This window comes from Vicugna pacos, chromosome 15 (assembly GCF_048564905.1).
Source record: "Vicugna pacos chromosome 15, VicPac4, whole genome shotgun sequence".
Lineage (NCBI taxonomy): Eukaryota > Metazoa > Chordata > Mammalia > Artiodactyla > Camelidae > Vicugna > Vicugna pacos.
The window spans coordinates 54578795-54601493 of NC_133001.1; the positions used below are offsets into that span (position 1 = coordinate 54578795).

Genomic DNA, 22699 nt, shown 5'->3' on the forward strand with positions numbered 1-22699 from the left:
GTACGTGATGGCCACGGGGGATAGGAGAGGCTGGTCAACCCCGCCCCCCGCAAGTCCCTCCTTCCGCTGCTTGCCCCGCCCCCGCCAAAACCCAAACGGGGAGCCTCTACCCGGCTGCCTCCCATTGGGTGTGCAAGTGAGCGAAGTCTGCCGGGACCAATAAGCCGCGGCCACGGCTTGGCGAGCGCCTTCCGGCCCGCCCCCGTCGCACCGCCCGGCGCCGGCCTCTCGGGCCGAGGGCGGGACGTAGGGCGGCGGGGGCGCGGCGCGGCAGAGGTGAGGCCGTAGCTGAACTGCGCGACCGCTCGAGCGCTCGGCATGGCTCGCCTGGTGCTGGGTAGGTACGGGCCCCCTATTCCGGGTGGGGAAGCAGGCTGGGAGGCTCGGAAGCCCCACGGCGGGCTACGGCACCGGGAGCGGGCGGGCTCGTGCGTTGGCCCGGCCCGGGCCGGAGTAGGGGGTCGCGGGCCCGGCCCACGCGGGAGACATAGTAGACGAGGTCCCGGGGATGATAAGGGAGCTCCGGGGACCGGTGAGGAGAGTTCAGGGGTGGGGGCTGCCCTTGGACGGAGCCCCCCGCATTGGCCTCGGGCAGATGTACAGGGCGCATGGGGAGGTGAGCGCGCCCATGTCCCACCCTGGGGGGAGCTCGTGTGGGGGCGCAGCGGGGAGGACGGAGTCCTGAGGCCGGGCTCAAACCCAGACCCGGGGGGCTCTGGAGACAGCCCGGAGCCCGGGTGCGAGTGTCGGGCGGGCCGGGCATGAGCTAAAGCGGGGAACTGCTTTTTAGCCCCTGAGACCAGCGATGGCTGATCCCTGGTGGTGGTGGGGTATTGGGGGGCCACCTAAAATGGGACCTTGTCCTGGCCCTCGAATGTGTACGGGAGAGTGCACCTTGTCCTAACCACCTGTTTGATGGAATTCCCACTAATAAGAAAAACTGAAACGTCAAAACCCAGTCCTGAAATGTCAGGATGGTTTCCTTAGAAAGGAATCGGTACCTTCCAAAAGCAGATCTTACGATGCAAGAGCACTTTAAATATGATTGGACATTTAAAAACTGAGTTGAACCCACACTTTCATGAGTTACATAAAAGTCTGTTTTAGAAACGGCAGTGAGTGAGATTGAGGATCCCGTCTCTTCTCTGGCTCCCCTTGGTCCCAGCCACGGCCCTCTTACCTGCACACTCTGGATCCGGATAGCCGGGGTTTGAGTCCCCGGCATCTACTAGCTGTGTGACTGGGAGCTAGTTACCTAACCATTCTGGGCTAGTACTCCATAGGGTTGTTCTCAGGATTAATGAGCTTATATATGCCTGAAGAGACTAAACAGGGTATAAACGTGATGTAAGTATTTGCTGTATTACTGTAGAGAGAATGGGTGAGGCGGAAAGAATTTAGTTTCTGTTTAGTTACCTGCAAGTGAATTCAGACAGGACTCTGAAAGAGTCTGTGATTCTTTCAGTTAACTTATTATTTTAATAAATGTGGTCAGCCTTTTGGGGAGACGTCTTGGTTTCTGGATGACTACTTTGGGACCATGTGCTTTTGTTAGCTGGTATGGGACAGAGATGTTACTGATGTGGATTTATAACAGCTCTAACTACTGTAGAGGAATAATGGGAGGCCACAGATGGTAAAACCATCTGCTCTCATGGATTCTAGACACTCGGATGTTCCAATTTCCCATTGGTGCTCATTATCAGTGAGTGAAATGGGGATGTGATTTTTAGAAACAGAATATTACTGGTCAGCATTGACCTACTTTATCATCTTAAGTAGGCTGAGGGTTTTCTGTTTTCTTGAGGGTTTTTGTAGGGGGAAGTTACTGACTACTTTTGTGCTGTTGGAATTTGTACATCTTTTAATGCTTTTTTGAGTAGCGTATTTGATTTTCTTCTAACCCTACTAGGTCTTAATGCCTTTTAAGGAATTTAAGTCTCGTATCTTTCTCATGAAGACATTTCCATTGATAGCCATTTGTATGGAAAGGAAGCTCCTGGGAGAACCAGGAACAATGTAAAGACAAGTAACAAAATTCAACACCATTACTAGAAAAAAAAATTAATAGCTCAAGTTCATGGTATACTGAGTGCCATTAGTCAGGACCACGGAAAGATAAAAAAAAAAATCATGGTTCATCATTTGGTGACTCTAGCCTGCCTGAAGTAGCCTGAGGAGGAGAGCACATCCTTTATTGCTGTCCATGATTGGCAGGAAGAGGCAAAGAACCTAATTGTCCTGTCACAGTCTCTAGAATGTCCCTCCTGGGGTTATACTCCTGCAGGTTCCAGTCCTTTGGTTAAAATTTTGGGCATAGCCATATATTCTTTCTAATTATGTGGCCTTAGGCAAATTACCTTTTCTGTGTCTCCATTTCCTGGGCTAAAAATGGGCCTGATGGTACACAACACGTAGACTAACTGAGTTAGTGGTACGTAGTGCCATGCAAGTGTTACTCTAGGTTCAGATGTCAGCTTCTGGAGCGTAGTTGGACAGATACATATATCAAAATGTCAGCCATGCCCCGATCCCCCTTGTAAGATATTCCCTTAAGGAAATAATCATTCATTTGAGGAGGGGAAAAGTATAAGAATTTTTAACATTGACTTGTTAAGAGCGAAGAGTTGGTGGGGGGTGGGAAGGGATAGACGGGATTTCAAAATTGTAGAATAGATAAACAAGATTATACTGTATAGCACAGGGAAATATACACAAGATCTTATGGTAGCTCACAGAGAAAAAAATATGACAATGAATATATATATGTTCATGTATAACTGAAAAATTGTGCTCTACACTGGAATTTGACACAACATTGTAAAATGATTATAAATCAATAAAAAATGTTAAAAAAAAAAGCTAAAAGTTGGAAACCATCAAATTATGTCAGTAGTATATTGGCAACATTGATACAGCCATTAAAAATGATTACTTGGCGGGTAATGGGTAATCTATAATTACTTATGTAGAAAATGTAACTTACTTTGGGTGAAAAAGGCTACAGAAGGGAATATATAGTAAGATCACATTTATATAAAGCTTTAGACCTTTGTATGGTATAGAGAGATGTCAGTAAGAATTATCTACCAAAATATTAATGTTCATTCTAGTAGGCTAGATAATTTGGGGGGTGTTTTTTTTTTTTGCTTTTCTATTTTTGAAAATTTCACAAAGAGCTCAGTGTATTGAACAAGTATCGATTCATAGAGGTTTTATCAAAAAAGATAAATGTCTTTAAAAGTAGTAGATCTCTGTAGAGGATTTTCCAAGACCAATTTTACTTTCAAGCTTAGTCAGAATCAGGGTTGTCTCTGCTTAGTTTCTTGATTTACTTGCTTTGTTAATTATGCCAACTCTTCTTGATCTTTCCTACAACAATGAAAAGATTACTAGGCAACACCATCCATGAGAAATATAATGCCAACTTTATATGTAATTTAAAATTGTCTAGTGGCCACATTAAAAAAGGCAAAAAGAAACAGGTGCAATTAATTTTTTTCCACTGATTACAAATTTTTATTCTCTTTTTTAAACTTTTTTAATTGAGTTATGGTCATTTTACAATGTTGTATCAAATTCCAGTGTAGGGCACAATTTTTCTGTTATACATGAACATACATATATTCATTGTCACATTTTTTTTCACTGTGAGCTACCACAAGATCTTATATATATTTCCTTGCACTATACTGTATAATCTTGTTTATTGCAATTAATTTTAATATATACTTATCCAGTATACCTAAAATACTTCAACAGGAAATAAATATAAAAAACATTAATGAGATAATTTACCTTTTCCTCCTACCAAGTCTTTGGAATTCAGTGTGCTTTTTACATCTACAACACACCTCAGTTTGGGGTAGCCACGTGTGGCTAGTGGCTGCCCTATTAGACAGCAGTTATCAAGGGAGCCTCACTTTGGTTGGCTTGACCTCCATCCACAGTCACCCTTTCCCACCTCTTGAATTGGAAGAGGAAGTCATCCTGTCTCAGGCTAACCCCCCTCGCTGACTCTGGGTTCCCTCCCTTCCTCGTGATCCTGGCGTCTTGTTCCATATTCCCTGGGCTGTAACCCCTCCCACTCCACATATTTCTTCCCTTCACTCTCAGATCACTCCCATCTTTAAAAAGAAGCCTTTCTTCTACCCCACATTGGCTTGCTCTCTCCAGTCTTGTGCACACTGGCTGCTGCTCACTGTCACTACTCCGCCATGCCTGTCAGGAACGGGTGGGGGGCAGTGGCCTCTTTGCCATTATATCCAGTGGACAGTCTTTCCTACTTTACTTCCCCGTAGCCTTTGTTACTGTTGCTCATTCCATCTTTCCCTTGGTTTATATGACACCACTCTCCTGATAATTCTCCACCCACTCTCCATGTTGTAGTCAGAGTACTCTTTCTAGAAAGCAAATCTGATCAACCTCCTGCATGGCTTCACATCACCGTTAGTGGAGTCCATAGTTACCTTCCTACAATTCTAGTCCTATCTGTAATTCAGATGCAGTATTCTTGAACAGTGTCATTGTTACTCATGCCCATGGCATGCTAAGTCTTTTTATCGTGAGCACTAAAAAGACAATGTAGTTTAATGGGTAGAGCTTGGAATAGAAGTCAGAGAGCTGCTCTGTCAGTTTTATGTATGACTGTAGATGGGCCACTTGATCTCTTTCTGCCCTTGTTTCATTATTTACTAAGAAGGATGATTCCTGCTCTGTGGCTAGTAATGCTCTGAAAAATCAAGTGATTTTAAAGTGATTTGAAAATCGAATGTGCCCTGTAAACATGAAGTGGAGAATTTAGCAATAGAACTAGTAACTTCCAGAAGAAATTTACCATTGGATTATTCAAAAAATTTCCACTTGAAATCTTCCACAGTCTGTGTACAAAGTAAGCATGTGAAATTGGGTGGCATATACTACCTTAGATGACAGGTCAGTCTCACTTGTAACTCATCGCATCAGGAGATGAAAAGAAGGAAGTTATATTACCATCTCCATAGATGCTGAAAAGAAAGTAATAGAAATTTCTTTAATATCATAAAGTTTATCTGTGGGAGTAATCTTTCAGGGGCTCCAACAGCAGTGGGGGCAGGGGCAGGGGGATTAAGAGAGAGCTGATCCAGGCCGTCCTCCAGTGTAAAGGGCCTTGGTCAGTTGAAGAAGACTCTGTGGTTGCCTAGCTTCCCCGTAGCGTGAACCTGCCATTGATGGTGTGCTTTTGTTGTTATTCCAGGTCTGATGAGCTGTACCCTCTTTATAGCAGTTAATGGTCTATATTCGTCTAGTGATGATGTAATTGAATTAACTCCATCAAATTTCAACCGAGAAGTTATTCAAAGTGATAGTTTGTGGCTTGTGGAATTCTTTGCTCCATGGTAAGTATTATAAAATAGTTGTTGATTATTTATGGTACTTTATAAAATCAGAAAAAATACTGTATAAAAATGTGATTTTATTTAGCCATCTGGTTTACCTAGTTTGCTGGTTGTTTATAAGAGAGAAAAGGGAAAAAGTGTTGATTGAGTCTGTTAAAGGGTGTAGAGACTGAGCCAATTTTTAAAAAATGGTTGAAGTAGCTAATAGTTGCGAGAAAGAAGGAGGGGAAAAAACCCTTATAATTTTAGGAAGATATATTTTTATGATGAGGTAAGTGAGATGGAGGTGGAAAGGAAGCTGATTTTTTGCAGAGAGGATTGGGCAAAGAAAGGGAAGAACCAATGATTTACTCCATTCTGCTTCTTGAAGAGGGTTGCTTCTAGAAATATGTAGTTGGAAAACTACATATTTTTATTTTAAAATTCTTTGATTTTAAAATTCTTCCCTTGCCTTACATCTATTTCTGGGGAAAAAACCTTATAGAGTGAAGATGTAATTATCATTGAAATTAATGTTGCACAGTTACATACAGTTGGCCCTTGAATAACATAGGTTTGAACTGCATGAGTTCACTTATTCGTGGGGGTTTTTTCCCAATAAATTTATATGTGTTAACACGATCCATGGTTGGTTGAATCTGTGGATGCAGAGGGCTGACTATAAAATTACAAGCAGATTTTCGACTGCAGAAGGTTAGCACCCCTAATCCCCACAATCAGGGGTCATCTGTGCAGTCAGAAAACGGCATTACACTAATTGTTTATGTAGTTAAAACGTTTAATGAAAACAAAAACCTGACAAATAAGCGTGTAGAAACACACCCATGGAATCAGTGCAAAATGAGCACCAGACTCACTGCTACAAACTAGCAGGCCACCAGTGCCTGAGAGGAGCACCCGCCAACTGTATCTGCAGGTGAGCTGCATGGTCCCCTGAGATGGGAACTGTACCTTGTAAGCTCAAGTAGGGAGTAGCTCAAGTAAATGTCCCTGAGTGGGTACATTTTACGGTATGCCTGATGAAAGGCTTTCCTTTATTGCTTTAATTTTTTCTTTGAAAAAAGAAAACTCAGTTTTGGAAAGTCCATATCAGATCTTTTGGGCTATTTCATTTAATGTTTAGTGTAGCAAGTTAAGGTAAAATCTACTTTAAAAGTTTATGTTGCTATTTTATGACTACTGTGTATCTTAATTACCTTTATTATTTTTTTAGAGAAAAACTCTTATTTGTTTTTTGTTTGTTAAATCCAAATGAGAATTCTGTGTGGGCTCATTCATTTGTATTAGTAAACAAATAAATGATAATTGTACAAACTTATATTGTTGAATGCCTTTGTATGCAACTTTTGCAAGTTTGATCTTTTTTGTCAGTTATATGGCATGAGTGGTTTACCTTGTTTTGGTATATATGCCATATATGGGACTATACCTCATTCCAAAACTAAACCAGACAGCATAGTTGGGAAAGCAGGATCTGGGCCCGGTAATTAACTATTATTGTTATGCTAGCAAAGTTTTACTTCCTAGCGTCCTGGGTGAGAGAGTGTCTGATTGGAGCAGGTGCTTTTAACCTCTTTTTGTGCTTGGACTTTGGCAGCTTGGTGAAGGCTTAGAATTCCTCCTTAGAATCCAAGTTTTACATGTATAAGAGAAAGGATTTAGATTACAAAGGAAACCTAAAATATTGGAATAACATTATTAAAATATCAAAATAAAGCTTGATATGTTTGTTTAGCACTCATTTACTGGGACAGTAAATCAAGATCCAACAGCAGATCTAACAGCTAGCTCTCATAATTCTGAAACAGTGATGAGCATAAAAGATGTGTAAAGATATCTGCAACAGCTGCAGTGGTGATGAGAACATAGCTGTGACTTGTATTTGTGACAGCCACGAGTGCTCACCAACTATGGTATGTTGTTAATGTTTATAATTGAAGGAATTCCTTAATTTTGGTCACTGGGCAAGTTTTATTAGTGCCGGACTCCCTGCAAGCCTCACCCCCAGGGCATGTCACTCAGTAGACAGCTGGTGAATGTTTTTTGAATTGGGAATCAAAAGACTTTAACTGTTGCCTTGTTTTGTGTTTTTATCCCCTAAAAGGTGTGGCCACTGCCAGAGGTTAACACCGGAGTGGAAGAAAGTAGCAACTGCATTAAAAGTGAGTTTCTAAGATGTCCACATTGACCTGTGTACGTTGAAATAAGTTTAAGCAAATGAGCTTAAAGTACAGTAGGACATTAATTGAAGCCCACTACTCTCGTTCTGGAGCCAAAATTATGTAGGGGGCAAAGGGATAATTACATCTGATTTTTATCTTATCTATTTTTGTTAATTCCCTTTCCCAGTTAAATGGCATAATTATTCTTAGTCATGCTAATTCTGGGAGCTGCACAGTTCCTCATGGGCTGAGCTGCACGTTACCCAGCATCCTATTCCAGAATGATTTCCCAAGCTAAAGCCCTCATCAATTCTGCTGGTAAATGGAACCCTGCCCTTCATTATGTTGTCTCTCAGTCTTCATCACCGTATTATGGGTTCTTGTGGAATCTGCTCCAGTTGAAGGAAAAATAGGTATTTCTTTTATATTTCCACAGGATGTTGTAAAAGTTGGTGCAGTTGATGCAGATAAACATCAGTCCCTGGGAGGTCAATACGGTGTCCAGGGATTTCCTACCATTAAGATTTTTGGATCTAACAAAAACAGACCAGAAGATTATCAGGGTAAGGGCTTTTCCTAATTCCCTTGGTTGGAATTTTAATGTGAGCAGGTAGGTACGAAATAGGAGAGAACCTAGGGTTGTGTAACCTACCTGCCAGGTCCTCACTCTCCTGGTGCCTGAATTTCCTTGTCTGTCAAATGGTAGAGTGAGTCCTACTTCTGAGTTGTTTTGTAGGTTAAACATGTGTCAAGCAAGTAGGAGTTTTTTTTTTTACTGTTTATACTAGTTTAGGGCGCATGGCCTTAGCAGTGATAGAGTGATAACGTTTTGTGCTGCCCTCTTTCTCATTACAGTTTTTAAAAAGCACTAGTTACTTAATGTTTTATAGTTACTAAATATTGAATAAGTTTCTATAATTACTTAATATTTTAAAAGATCTACAAATGTTTTCTTGCCCTAATTGCTCCTCCTGTCACTGTAGGAGGGTCTGGCATATCAATGTGGAAAAAGAGCCTTGTAATTTGAAAGTCAATTTAAACAGTTGATATTACTATGGAGTATTTTGCCTATGAATCTCTCTCTATATATAGTATTTGAATATTAAAGCTATTATTTAGTCTCCTGAACTATTGGTAATAAAGTGCCGCAATTTCTCCATTGTGTAGATAAGTAAATTGTGAGTTACTGGGGCAACTGGAGAGAGGGTTCTGGCTTCAGACTCCCAAGACCAAATGTTGTTTTAGTCACCTTGTTCTTTTATAGAGTCACCTGTTACTTAAGATGTCACAAACAGATCATCATATTTAATATAGTCAGAATTGCTAAGTTGAGGCATATCCAGAGTCCTCATAAAAGTTTTGGGTGTAATGCATTTAAAGATTTCATTGCAAGGGGTGCACAAGTGACTGAACTTAGAGTCTGCCATCTTTGGGTTTGCTTTATGTGAGAAGGACAAGCTTGCAGGGTTGGAGGGGAGGAGACTCAGCATCACAGTGAAAACAAAGTGTATTATCTGTACTTGGTGTCTTGCTCTGTGTCCAGCTGGGAGAGGGAACATTCTCAGAAAAGGGAGAGCAAAGGGACTGGAGAATCTGTAGAGTGAGCTCTGAAGGCAGCCCGGCCTCGGTTTAACTGCTGGCTAAATGGTACCTAGCCTCTGTGGACCTGCTTCTAGCTGTAAAATGGGGATGTGAAAACCTGTGTTCAGCTGCTAGAAGTTGCATTAAATGGTATATGTAAAGCATGTAACTTGGTAAATACTGGTGTAGTTGGTACATCACCAAGCTGGGGGTCAGAATACTTGAAGATGAGACCTTAGATACATCATTGCTTCTAGACCGCCCAGCCCTTAAGTTTCATAAAATGATCAGTTTAATTTTTCTGAGTAAACACCAACTTTTCTGCTTTGGAATATGATTTGTTCATTTTGCTAGCTTGTAAAAATTGAATGTTTCGAGCAGGGGTTGACATTTGTCCTGCTGCTTGCTTTTGTAAATAAAATTTTTCGGAACACAGTCACACTTGTTCATTTAGTTTGTCTGTGGCTGCTTTCACACTAGAACAGCAGAACTGAGTGGCTGCAATAAACAGTATGGCCTGCAAAGCTGGAAATACCGTCTGGTCCTTGGCATGAAGAGTCTGCTCACTCTCGGTCTAGAATGAGAAAACCCTCTCTGTCTTTTTCCCTATGTTTCTTAATGTGGTATATTTCCAGGTAGAGGTTGGTGGAAGGGGCACTGGTTCTGAAAATGGAGGTGTCTGCTGTAGACAAGGAGCAGAAGACTGTTCTCATGTTGAGGTCTTGCCTTCCTGTCTTAGGAAGTAACGCACTTGGTCGTCTGGACCAGGGATGTAGTACAGGACTGTCTGTCCGGACATACTCTGAGCACTGCTGTATCGTACGTTCTTTCTAATGTCAGGTCTGATGAGAAAACTATTTTTTTAAAAGAGAAGAAACTTTCTAAAGAGATTTTGTTAGTTTTACCTTTAAATTCTGAAGATAGTCTCCAGAATATTATCCATATTTCTCTTAGTTAATAGTCCCTTGACTTTATTGAGCACATAGTTTTTGGTAAACTTCCAAAGGCTAGTGTCGTTGAGTTTTAATTTAGGTTTTGTTATTTCTTATATTAGGGTAAGTTCACTGTAAAACCTAAAAGCCCAAAGTAACAGAAGAGCAAGGTAGAAAAAAAAGAGGCCTGGATCACTTTCTAGTTACTTAACAAGACACCTCGTATCCTGCTTTTTCCACAAGTTCTCTGTCCTTTATTTCATAGAAGTCGTTTTTCCATGTTTCTCATTTGGTACTTTGTGTTTAGAAATTTCCCCTGCTTTCTTAACTAGATAATCTTTTTCATCTGTGTACATGTTACACATTCAGTAAACATTTGTGAGCTGTTATCAATAGTAGATGGTCTTTATGGTGAACAAAACACTCTTGTTCACACCAATAACCTAAAATTGCAGAAGAGGAATTGGTTTTCTAAGTATAAAGTGCAGTGTGCAATGCATTCTGGAGAGAAATTGGCTCAGTCTTAAAGACAGTGTGATAGTAGGATCTGTCTAAACATCAGATGATACTGACACATGTACAGGTTGGAGTCTTCAGAGAGCGTTATACGTAGGCACCCGGCCCGCCCGGCCCCAGTCACCTGTTCGCCCTTCGTCTTCCGTAGGTGGCAGAACGAGTGAAGCCATCGTGGATGCCGCGCTCAGTGCTCTGCGCCAGCTTGTGAAGGATCGCCTCGGGGGCAGGGGAGGTGGCTATAGTTCTGGAAAACAAGTAAGACTGTATATAATGTCAGGTTTTCCTGTGTGTCATGATCTTGAAGACTGTGTAAACTCCATTAGAAGATCATTTTTAAAAAAATTTAAATTGATAGACTTTCGGTTGAAAAATAATAGGTTGAGTCAGGTGACTCCAGAGGGAGTCAGCCACCCAGCCTGTTCATCTGACCTCTTCAGCATCACTGTCACCATGGCAAGTGAGTCCTTGGGCGCCCGGCCACAGCTTCAGGCCAGGCACCAGGCCCGAGGTAGGCTTCCCTGGCCCGGGGCCGGGGTAGAAGAGTTTGGACTGCAGAGGGAGAAAGAGTTCCAGCCAGGGGAGCTGGCCTCTGGCTTCCATGCCATTTGTGGTTCCCGAGTAGCGAGAGACCAGCCCTCCCCCAAATCAGCTTCAGACAAACACAGATGAAATCTGGATGACCTCTGTATCTGTGGTGGTCATACTGAAATCCCTGGGAGCGTTCCCACAGATGGAAAGGGAAGAAGGTTCCTGCTCTGTAGATTCCCTTGTATGAAATGTGACGTTTAACCGTGATGTGCTTCTGTTCTTGTGAAAAGGCACTGAATTCTTCCTGATACATGCAGTCACACCTCGTATTGTACTTCCAGATAATTGCATTTTTTACAAATTGAAGGTTTGTGGCAACCATGTGTTGAGTGAGCCTGTCAGTGCCATTTTTCCAACAGCATTTGCTCAAATTTTCACAGTATTTCAAAGGTTTTCATTATATTTATGGTGATCAGTGATCTTTGTATGTGACTATTACAAAAAGGTTATGACTCACTAAAGGCTCAGATGATGGTTACTAGCATTTTTCAGCACTAAAATATTTTTTACTTAAGATATGTGTGTTGTCTTTTAGACCTAATGGTATTGCACACTTGATACTCTATAGTGTACAGCTGACTTTTATGTGCACCAGGAGCCCAGAGCCTTTGTGTGACTCCCTTTATTGCAATACTCGCTTTATTGAGGTCATCCTCAAACCCGCGGTATCTCCACAGCATGCCTGTGTGTGTGAAGATGGCTCTTCGCTCTTAGGAGACCAGTAAGACTAGCTTCTTTGTACAGACTTAGAGCTTCTCCGAGATTTCATGCATTTGTCTTCTATTTCAGACTTACACATTTAGTGAGCACCGTTGTCTGCACTGCGCCCATGGCTTTGGGCCCCGGCAGCAGAAAGCGTTATCGCAGTGCTGACGGCTTCGTAGTTTTAGTGCTGAAGAAAGTTCTTTGAAAAGATAAAAGAATTGTGTTGCTTTTAGCTTTCTTGAATGGTAGGCACTTTATGAAAAGGTAGTCACCGGTTGGTTATGTTTAATATCTTGGGATGGACCGGCACTAAGCTCGAGTCTGAATTAGCATAGTGTTACGAAGGTGCTTCTTTGAGCCATGTTGAAGTTTCTCTTAGTGAAAACAGTAGATAATTGGGTTCTGATACATGTTACGTGTTACACCGAGTGTACTGGTAATTGTTTGAAAGTAAATACTGTTTGTCAGGTACAGATAATAATATTAAGGGATGTGCCAAATATGAGTAAAGTGGTTTTCACTTGAAAGAAAAACTCAATTTTGTTAAGATGTAGAAATGATGAATGTTACATGTGTATTTAGAATAGGAATAATGTTCTTTCTGGCCAGGTTGTAGTTTAATTTTTAATGTCATAAATGGCAGGGCAGAAGTGAAAGTTCAAGTAAGAAGGACGTAATCGAGCTGACGGATGACAGCTTTGATAAGAATGTTCTTGACAGTGAAGATGTTTGGATGGTTGAGTTTTATGCTCCTTGGTGCGGACACTGCAAAAAGTAAGTGTTTTTACCAAGTACTTTCTGAAGTCATGGTGCTCTGAGTACTTTCACCTGGCTCGCTTTGACAGCGCTGGACCAGGTCATAGATCATCCCCAGGACCTCCGCCGCAAAGGCTCCAGCTCTGAATGAGTGTTGAACATTAATGCCAATTGTTTCCTCCGCCACATTTTGAAAGATTAACAGGGAGCTGGCACCCAGATTGAGGGGAGTGGGGGGAACTGGTGAAGGACCAGGAAGTGAATGTGACGTGGGCATTGTGTTTTTCATAAAGCTACACACACAGTGTTTCCCAAGTGTGATTTAACTGGGTTGGGCAGAGATGCACACATCAGGCAAAGTATTTGTGCTTTAAAATACACATTTTTTTTTCCTGTGTCTGCAAGTAAAGTTTTATTAGAACACAGCCAAGCCAAAATATTTATTATCAGTCCTTTATAGAAAACATTTGCAGACCCCTGTTCTATATTATTCATGGATATTTTTTTGTTTTTGTTTTGTTTTTTTAAAATTGAGTTATAGTCAGTTTACAATGTTGTGTCAGTTTCTGGTGTACAGCACAATTCTGCAGTCATACATGAATATACACATACTCATTTTCTTATTCTTTTTCACTGTGAGCTACTACAAGATACTGAATATATCTTCCCTGTGCTATATAGTATAAACTTGTTTATCTATTTTCTATGTACCAGTCAGTATCTGCAAATTTCAAACTCCCAGTTTATCCCTTCCCACTCCCTTCCCTAAAATACGCTTTTAAAAAGCAGATATTTTTCTATAGTTTAGAGCCAGAATGGGCTGCGGCAGCTACAGAGGTAAAAGAGCAAACCAAAGGCAAAGTGAAACTCGCAGCCGTGGACGCCACTGTAAACCAGGTTCTAGCCAGCCGGTACGGGGTGAGTGTACTGATACGGCTAACTTCTTTGTGAAATACACTGTATTTTCAACTGTTACTTTATCCCATACTCCAGCCTCCCTGGGAGGTGGAGGGGGGATGTTTAGCCATTTTGTAATGAAGCAATTAAGTTTATTTTATTGTCGCAACTCACAAGTCTGAAACTCAGGGCAGTTGGGGGTTTTTTGGTTTTGTTCTGTTTTCAGTAGCTCACTACTTACTGTGTTTAGTGAGAGCCCAAGCTTTTGCAAGTTATTTATACAGCTTTGGAAGTGGGTCCATGTGTTCTAGAGCACATATAGTGTATTGAGTACATAGCCAGGGTTTGAATAAGATTTGGCTAAGCCTGGCAGTGAGACTGGTCAACCCCCTGATTAACAGACGTCTGTGTGTCGTCCCTCGGACACTGATGCAGGCTGGGGGATGTTTTTGTTACGTGAAATTACTGATAAGGTAGTTTCAGAAATCGTAAAGATTGTCTTATTTCTTATTTAATGTTAATTTGATTCATACTCTGATCTTTTCTTTTTTAATAGATTAGAGGATTTCCTACAATCAAGATATTTCAGAAAGGCGAGTCTCCTGTGGATTATGATGGGGGGCGGACGAGATCCGACATCGTCTCCCGGGCCCTTGATCTGTTCTCTGATAACGCGCCCCCTCCGGAGCTGCTTGAGGTAAACCTTCGGTCACTGGTAGTGAGGGAAGCTTTTCCGTCTGGAAAGCGAGGATGGTAAAGCCGTTGTGATACTTTTTGTCTTTTCAAATTAGCTCTTTCTCTTCTCTTTTAAAATGCTCTCTCTAGAGTTTTCTGTACTTTCAGGTGGGGATAACTTACCTGTTAAATTGCTGCTTTTCATAACTTTTGGTACTAAAATAATTGCATTGTGAGCAAAAGTGTAGATTCTAAGAATGGGTCCCGTCTTCTATTTATCGTTCTCAAAATATAGCTAACATGTTCTGAGCACCTAACACATAACGAGCACTGTTCTGGTGCTTTTGCGTGGAGTTTCCTCTTCTTGTCCTCACGTGAACACTTCGAGGTGGATCCTGTTTTTAATCTCCATTTTACACGTAGGGAAACAGGCACAGAGAGCCTCAAATTCATGGAAATATGTAATATGTATAAATGTGTCTTTCTTATCTGTGTAAACGACTAAATGTCAGAGCCAGGCTTTGGCCAGGCATTTTTATTCCAGACACCGTCTGTGAATGCAAATGCCTCACCACCACCACGGGTGGCTGGCTGAGGAGTGAAACAGAAGTCCTTACAGAACATTCCTGCTGGTGTTTCTGTCGCGTGCACCAGGAAGTATGATTTGGGAGAAGCCTCATCCAGCTCTTGAGTTACTTTGCTCTTTAATGAAAGTGATGTGCTCAATCTTTGTTCTCAAGCTAATAACCCCTGGGCTTTGTGTCACGTGCCTTCCAACCTCCCTTGTCTTTGGGTCCCACAGATCATCAATGAGGATGTGGCCAAGAAGACATGTGAGGAGCATCAGCTCTGTGTCGTGGCCGTCCTGCCCCACATCCTCGATACCGGTACGACGGGCGGGCTCATGTCCCATCAGTCAGTGGCTCTGCTCCCTGATCTGAGACACTTAGTAACTGGATTAATTGCACCAACTCCTTTATTTTTACCTTTAAAATTTTTTGTCTGTTTAAATCAGGAGCTGCAGGCAGAAATTCTTACTTGGAAGTTCTTCTGAAGTTGGCAGACAAGTACAAAAAGAAAATGTGGGGGTAAGTTATTGAATGTACTGTCTCAGTCTCATTTGGAGAGGAGAGTATAGTGCTGCTTGGAGGTGTCTGGTTTCCTCTGTGTTTTCAGTAGGCTGGGCTCCTGTGCTCACTTTGGCGTGTTTTAAGATGTAAAGATAATTATCACCTAAGAGGAGACGAAGTAATGCAGATCTATTCTTTATAACACACTCGTACAGCAGCATACTTTCTCTCAGGGGAATCACGTTTGAATGGTGGTTGGGGGGTCCCAGGCTAGTAAGCAAAAACTTAATTAGTAACATAGCTGAATTCTAGCACGGCCTTGAAGGCTAGAAAAAGCAGAAGCAGAGGCATGTTTCTTTACACTCTTCTGAGGGAGGCTGGACACAGGCAGATGTTTAAAACAAAGTGTGTCTCTTACTTCCTTTCCTTTCTCCTTTGCTCCACATCCTCAGCACCCACTGCTGTCCCAGGTGCCTCGTGCCCCTGCTGTCCCTCTCAGAGTGACCTTGAGCCGCCTCCTCTGGTTCAGCAAATGTTTATTGTATGCCTGCAGAAGGCTGCGTTGCCAGGTTCTTTATTCTTCACTGTTGTACAAGCAGAGGGAAGAAATTAGTGGAGCATGTTTAGGTATTAAATATCAACATATCCATAGCTTTTAAAAAGAAGTTGTTATACTTCTAAAGAGCGTGCATAATAACCCAAATGGTATTGGCAGGGTTTCAGGTAACAAAGACAGAAAATTCATCAGGTTTATTGGACAGTCTTTTGGTGACTGGGAAGGAAAACTGTCTTATAGGTAGACTGGTCCACTTTGGAGACTTCCTGAGTTAGGGTTTGGGGAACATAAGAGAGGAGCTGGAGTTAGTTACGAGCACATCTGGAACACATTCTTTTAAAAACTTATTCTTAGTTTTTAATTTATTTCTACACCCATTTCATTCCCTAAAATCTTTGACCTGTAGTCTTTAGTTCTTTAAGATCTGCTAGTTAGATTCTAGCTTATTCAAAAGGGATCTTTGCCCTAAAAAGCAGCCTGCTTCCCTAGGTGGCTGTGGACAGAAGCCGGAGCCCAGTCGGAGCTGGAGAGTGCGCTGGGGATCGGAGGGTTCGGCTACCCCGCCATGGCCGCTGTTAACGCGCGCAAGATGAAGTTTGCTCTTCTCAAAGGCTCTTTCAGTGAGCAAGGCATTAATGAGTTTCTCAGGTAATTTCTTGCTTTCTTGAGTTGTTTGGTTTGGTTTGGTTGGTTCCGTTGTGGTAATTGGTTCTAAACTAGGTTTCTGTAGCCTAGGCCGTAAATGGAGTAAAATTGTATTTGACATTTCAGAGAATGTTTATAAATTAGCACTTTGGAGTCATGTCATCTTCCTGTGCCACGGAGTGTCCTGCTTAGTGAGTGATGCGAATGCTTTCCTCCTCGGGCTCCTTGCCATTTGGTGCCCTTGGCATTGGGCTCGTCCTCGTTCCCACACAGGTCCCTTGTGGGCTGGGAGCGGCCCTGTCTCACCCCTTCCCTCCCTCGTGTGCTTTATACCCCTTTCTTCAGGGGATATGGTTTCCACTTCTGGGCATAAGCTTTAGAATCTAGTTGTTTGGAAGAGTGTACTTACTTGTGACTCCAACAACGTGCAAACAATATGATAGTTTCTCAGACTCAAAACCCGATTTATAGAGCTCTCTAAACTGCTCTGCGGCTCAGCTCTTCCTAAAACTGACTTAATCATCTTTTAGGCAAATCGAAGCCATTAACCCAGTACTTTTCCTTAGATTTGTGGTAATTTGATGAATGCCTCTTTCACGTTAACCGAGTTCCACAGAGGTGAATCTTCTACACAAAACTTCATTTCTAGTCCCCACTGTAGAGCCTGGCTGATAATAAACTCTTGGTAAATATTTTATGAATGAGTGAATGACTTCATGTCTCTGTAACCATTTCATTTCAGTTAGGAAAAGCATCCCTGCCCTCAGGGACGTTGGCAGGAAGACGATGTGCTTCATCCTGTTTGAACAGCCGATTCCAGGGTAGAACCTGAGAGGAGTGTATGAGAGTAGTGAGTACCAGTGAGATTAGACTCAGAGTACAGAGGAGCTGACTGCTTCCAGAACAATAACACGTTGTGAACCTGAGATCATCCAGGTCACTGGTTCTCAAACGTTGTGTCTTGAAGTTAACAGAAAATTCCAGATTACCAGTGGAGAAAAGATACAGTAATGAATAGGAAGGAAACAAAACTTGTGGCAGTATGCTTGTTTCCAACTACATACGAATCTTGGTTTCTAAGAAGACAGAACTTATGCAGAGCACATCACCAGTGAGGAGACGGCTTCCAGCCACCTGGGGTTGGGCCTGGCTGGGGGCTCAACTGCCTGGTGGTGGGAGGCACCGGCGCGCATACTTGAAAAGCCACACACATGCCGCGTTCTGCGTGGCTGTTAGAAGACCAAAGACAAAACCCATTGGGGCAGATGTGCAGGTTGTGAGACAACTCGAAGAAGTCAGCAGTAACTGAAGCTAAACAATTTATAAAAGTCGGGGCAGCAGTTAAATACTGTGGTCACCCCAAGATGACATTAGTGATTTCTGCATCTTTCCTGAAACAAATCATGTTATGTTCCTCTTGGAGCATTAGCCAGAGAGTGCAAGTGTGCAGCTGTTCGTTATACCTCGAGAAGTGAAGAAAGGACTTGAGTTGTCTGTGCATTTGTGGCTGTCCAGTTGTTTGAAAGCAGTAGCCTGGTCCTTTGGGCTTCAGAAAATTAGAAAAGAGGAAGAGAAATTGGAAGAGGGGTCCGTTAGCATTTAACCGAAAAAGAAAATGGTGTCATACGGCAGAAGCATAATTGAGCTATAAAAAAGTTTTTTTTTTTAAACCGATGATTGAACTCTGCCCTCAGGATTTTGTTCCTTTGTAAAAGTTTGACATCTTTGCTCTAGTCTTTGTTTGCTTTTGCTACTGACATTAAGTGGGAAACTACTTTTCTTTTCTTTTTTTGAGCACCAGTCTCATCCAAATGTCCAGTAGCAGATGTATCTTGGCCTTTTCTTGGTGAAGAAGCTGTTGCCCAGAGATGATAAACAGCCCAACTAAGGATGCAAAACTAGTAAAAAGTAGAACCAGTGACTTTTTAAGAGACATGGGTTTATACTTCCCACGTAACCAGAGCCCACATTGGCCAGTGCCTTTTCCTAGTGAGTTGAGCCACTTTTTCTAGTTCAGGTATCCAACTGCATGAGACACAGGTCCAACTTATGCTCAACACTCTGTTCTGCCTATACAGCAGTTCAGGGAATGGCGGTAAAGTGCTTTTTACATCTTTATAATCCTGTTTTCTGATTGTAACTGATAAGTGTCCCTTGAGGTTTCTCAGCGTTTCCCCTCTTGATGTTTGGGGCCAAACAGTTCTTTGTCCTGTGCATTATGGGATGTTTAATAGTTTCCCTAGCCTCAACCCCGAGATGCCAGTAGTGCATGCGTATACATGCACATGCCCAGAGTTGTGACAATCTAAAATGTCTCCAGACATTGCCAAATGTCCCCTGGGGCACCTATATGTGTTTGACAGTTACTTTGCATGGTGGGAAAACTAGGTAATTTTATCACTGCTTTTGGCTACTTTGCATATTTTACAACGTGTATCAGTGCTTCTTAAGTTGAGGGCAGTCTGTGAAGCTTGATGTCCTGTTTGGGTTTTTTTCTTCCACTCATATTCTCAGTGCCCTGCACCAGAGGGTACTTGGAGGCTCCTCTTATGAAAGAAGCCTTATTCACCGTCCAGTGATGGCCGCTGTATCTCCCAGCGCAGTGTCTGCAGTACCCACCAGATTCAAAACCTAACACGCTGTTTCACAGTGTAACTCTTCTGTGTTAAGGCTTGCCGTGTGGGAGAGTCTGCCACCACCTGGTGCCTGCGGGCGGGTTCTGAGTGCTTCGGCTTACTGTCAGAAGTCTGAGGGAAAGGATTTTTTTTTTAAGACACCATCTTTCAAAAAGCCTTCCTGGGATCTTAAGTTAGTGTGGAAGTTTGTTAACCAAGTGTTAGTGTTGGTCTTACCCATGTTCTCCATTAACTTTGACAGTTTTTACATAATTGATTTGTATTTTAGCAAAATGTGGTTGCTAGTTTTTTAATTATTGGTAGTAACCGGCTCTATCTGCTGCCAAGGCCTTCATCAGGAACTTCGTTATATTGTTATACGGTTATATTGTTGTCCCTGATTGAAAAGATTATACTATTCACTAAGTTTTTTTCAGGAGCAGGAGGTAAGAAATGCCTCTATGCAAACATAATAGACAAATTGTTATTTTTAAAAGGTTGTTTCTTCATCTGCATCAATGGTGCATTGTTAACACATGCTCTGCTCACTTCCCCTAAGGGAGCTGTCTTTCGGGCGTGGGTCCACAGCACCTGTGGGAGGCGGGGCTTTCCCTGCCATCAGCACCAGGGAGCCCTGGGACGGCAAGGACGGCGAGGTGAGTCTGGGACCGGAGGCTCGCTGGGGCTTGCTGGGGCTCTGGTCCAGCCTCTTCCACTTTCCCAGCCCCTGTGCACCTTTACTACTTGTGAACCAAGACCTTTCCATCAGACCTAAGCCTTGATTTGAGCATAAACCTGAAGTATGAACCTTCCAGGCCTTTCGGGAGGTTCTTGCTCTCAAGGCCCTTCATCCCATCCTCCTGTTACAGAGTGCTGCGTGGCGTCAGGCACTCACGACAGAGGCCACCAAGAAAAATTTCTGCGAGGTTGCTTTCCTGACTGTTGCCCCTGATGAATGTTTAACGTGGAATTCATTTACTTTGAGAGAAATGTAAAGTTATAGCTTTGAAATTCGCATTTATTCTCGTGTGCTTCAAAAGGACAGTTAAACAGCTGTTGGTTTTCTGTCTATATAATAATGGGCAAAGTTAAAAGCAGGGGCTGGATTGGGGAGAAGCTGTTGTGATCAGAGCATCTCTAGAAATGTACAGCTCTGTAAAGTGAGACCTTGAACCTCGGGGAAGCCCTCTCTGTGATCCTGTGTGGACCCTGCAGGACCTGATGGTGCTTTTCTGTCTCACAGCTTCCCGTGGAAGACGACATTGATCTGAGTGATGTGGAGCTGGACGACTTGGAGAAAGATGAGTTGTGAGAGGTTCAACACAGACCTCAGTTTCCTTTTCTTGGGAGCGGATTTTCCAGCAGTGCAGGAACATTCTTTACAATCAGATGAATCTACCAGTGGCCTTTTTAACCAAGAAGTAGCACTTGATTGGTCATTTGAAAACACTGCAGTGGTGAACTTTTGCATCTCAAGAAAACAGTGAAAAATTCTATGAATTGTAGCCAGCGAATTGGGTTGTATTTTGTTAGGTAGTGTTTTGAAGAAAGCTGATGGGCTCTTGAAATGGTTTTCCCTCCCTCTGACCGCTGCTTGAATGTTCTTGGAGGCTGTTTCTTACACATGAGTTTTTTAATGTGATCCTTTCATTTGAATATTAATGGCTTTTTTCCATTAAAGAATAAAACAATATTTTGGACAATGCCAATAAATGTATGAAATTAGTGTCCACATCATAAATTCAGATTCTGGTATTTAGCCATAAAGTAATACTATGAAAGGGTGACCTCTCCTTGTAAACTGGTTCACAGGACACCATCGGATGTCTGTGTCCCCACACATAGTTTACATGTGTCCTGCAAGGCTGAGTCCCACCTGAGAGTGTGAACTGTAAATCGAGTTTACACAGAAGGATGAAAACAATGGATTGTCAAGTGAGAACTGCAGTCCATGCCCAGTATTCTGTCTCCAGGCCGTCCCCAGTGACTGCCGGGGAGGACAGCTGGTTATGCACTTAGTCTGAGGTTTTCAGTGTTGTTACTAAACCCTCACAAAGCATTCAGATGTGTCTTTCACTAAGACGTGAAATACCACAGCAGGTTACCAATTTATGAGAGGTCCCCATTTGTGTAAAACATTCAGAAAATTGAAGTTTTGAATTATGTTAGAATATGAGTGAACAGACAGTTCAGAGGACTGAGAACATTTCTTTTATTGTAACTTAAAAAAAATAAATACAACTGTAACTAATTTTGTGAGCAGTTTCTCTAAAAATCTAAATTCCTTAGGATACTTGAGGTGCTCTCTGGCTGAAGGGAAGCAGCATTTGCGGGGATGTGCAGTGGCACCGGCCCACCTTCCTAGTCAAGGAGACTGAGGTCAATGTGGAAATAGACGTAAGGAAAGTAGTCTTGGTTGCTGAGTTGCAATCCAGGGATCTCCACGGATGCCTACAAAGAAGACACCGTCATGTTCACAGCGCATAAACTTGTCTCTGTCGGAGGAAGCTCTAGGCACTGACCGGATTTCCTGCCCCACGCCGTGCCTGCCTTCCCGCAGCAAACCGCTTCCCCCCCCCAAAAAAAACGCCCCGACTTCCTGTTAAACTTTTGTTTGCGAAGCGTAGATTTCCATGACAGTCTGGCACGTACCACTTTTGGAAAGTAACTCCCATGTAGAGAGGCTGACCTTACTGTAGAAAAACAGCTTTTTCTGGATAATATACCTACATCCAATATACTTGCAGCTGCTACTTCATCCAGATGTCTGAAGACAGAGTTCAGAACCTCTCTTAAACGTTTGGTGGATGACTTCTTATGAGGCTGGAGGAGCACCGCCTGGAAGTTGACTGGCAGCCCATACCTGTTCGGATAGAGAAAGTGTGTAAATGTTACTGCAAGTGTAAATGTGGGTAAAGTGAACCTGAGAGTTGGCTCCATTAAGAACGAAAAAACTTCAGCCAATATAGCTGAGGGAAAGAAACCTCAGTTGAGTGAAATACCGAGTCAGAAGTGGGACTAATTACTAGATCTTTTCTGCATGGGAAACTCTAGAACACACTAACCACTTGTGATAGATTTTGACTCCAGAGCCAAGAGGGCCCCCCTGGTGTGTGATCATCAGGTGGTGAGGGCTCGAGTTGAATGAGGCCGTTGGACTAAATTCTGACTCCAAAGCATTTGTCTAAAAGTCAGCTTAGCTGATTGATTTCTCTGCAGCAGAACAACCCATCCCCCCCAAAAAAGAAAAAAGTGGTTTATCAAGATTATTCCCTATCCTGAGCTTTGAGCGGATGGAAAGGGCTTTAAAGGGACTTTGTATGCCTGAGTACCTTTGAAACCACTTACAGCCATTCCCGTGGTGGTATCTCAAAACAGTTGAAATATTTACACTGAATACTATATAAATAGTAAACATGTGTTTTGTGATTGTCAATGTTTTTTTCAAAAATACACTATCAGTGAACAGATCTTGGGTGTTCAGTACCTACCACGCATGCTGCTGCGTGCCCAAGCTGGGCATGTGACCTGTCCTTGAGATGCCCTTTACTGCCTGGCCTGTTAGTATTACTTAGTTTTTATTTCACCATCAGTGCCCATAAGTTAGCCCCTGGCTTCTCAGT

General features: G+C 42.5%; 2 protein-coding genes across 5 annotated transcripts in view; one reads left to right on the plus strand and one right to left on the minus strand.

The window, feature by feature from the left end:
- The first annotated feature begins 201 nt into the window (after positions 1-201).
- Positions 202-21327, plus strand: PDIA6 (protein disulfide isomerase family A member 6). Its single transcript, XM_006197112.4, has 13 exons — positions 202-337; positions 5237-5378; positions 7483-7540; positions 7977-8103; positions 10718-10824; positions 12506-12636; positions 13422-13536; positions 14072-14212; positions 14993-15077; positions 15206-15278; positions 16306-16464; positions 19636-19732; positions 20320-21327. The coding sequence occupies exons 1-13, from the start codon at positions 319-321 to the stop codon at positions 20386-20388; spliced, it is 1323 nt and encodes a 440-aa protein (XP_006197174.1). The 5' UTR covers positions 202-318; the 3' UTR covers positions 20389-21327.
- The window catches only part of ATP6V1C2 (ATPase H+ transporting V1 subunit C2), a 50105-nt gene continuing 48677 nt past the window's right edge, over positions 21272-22699 (minus strand). For all 4 annotated transcript variants that reach the window (XM_072938210.1, XM_072938208.1, XM_072938209.1 and 1 more), the window contains 2 exons: positions 21807-21939; positions 21272-21527 (listed from right to left, as the gene is read on the minus strand). In XM_072938210.1, the coding sequence (XP_072794311.1) occupies positions 21438-21527; positions 21807-21939 (223 nt within the window). In that variant the 3' untranslated portion in view covers positions 21272-21437. The remainder of the gene's footprint in view (positions 21528-21806; positions 21940-22699) is intronic.

Bases quoted from the DNA above. Each gene is read 5' to 3' on its own strand.
- PDIA6 (XM_006197112.4), top strand. The intron at 15,078-15,205 runs GTACGACGGGCG...TGTTTAAATCAG, and splicing joins GCCCCACATCCTCGATACCG to GAGCTGCAGGCAGAAATTCT. The intron at 16,465-19,635 runs GTAATTTCTTGC...ACTTCCCCTAAG, and splicing joins GGCATTAATGAGTTTCTCAG to GGAGCTGTCTTTCGGGCGTG.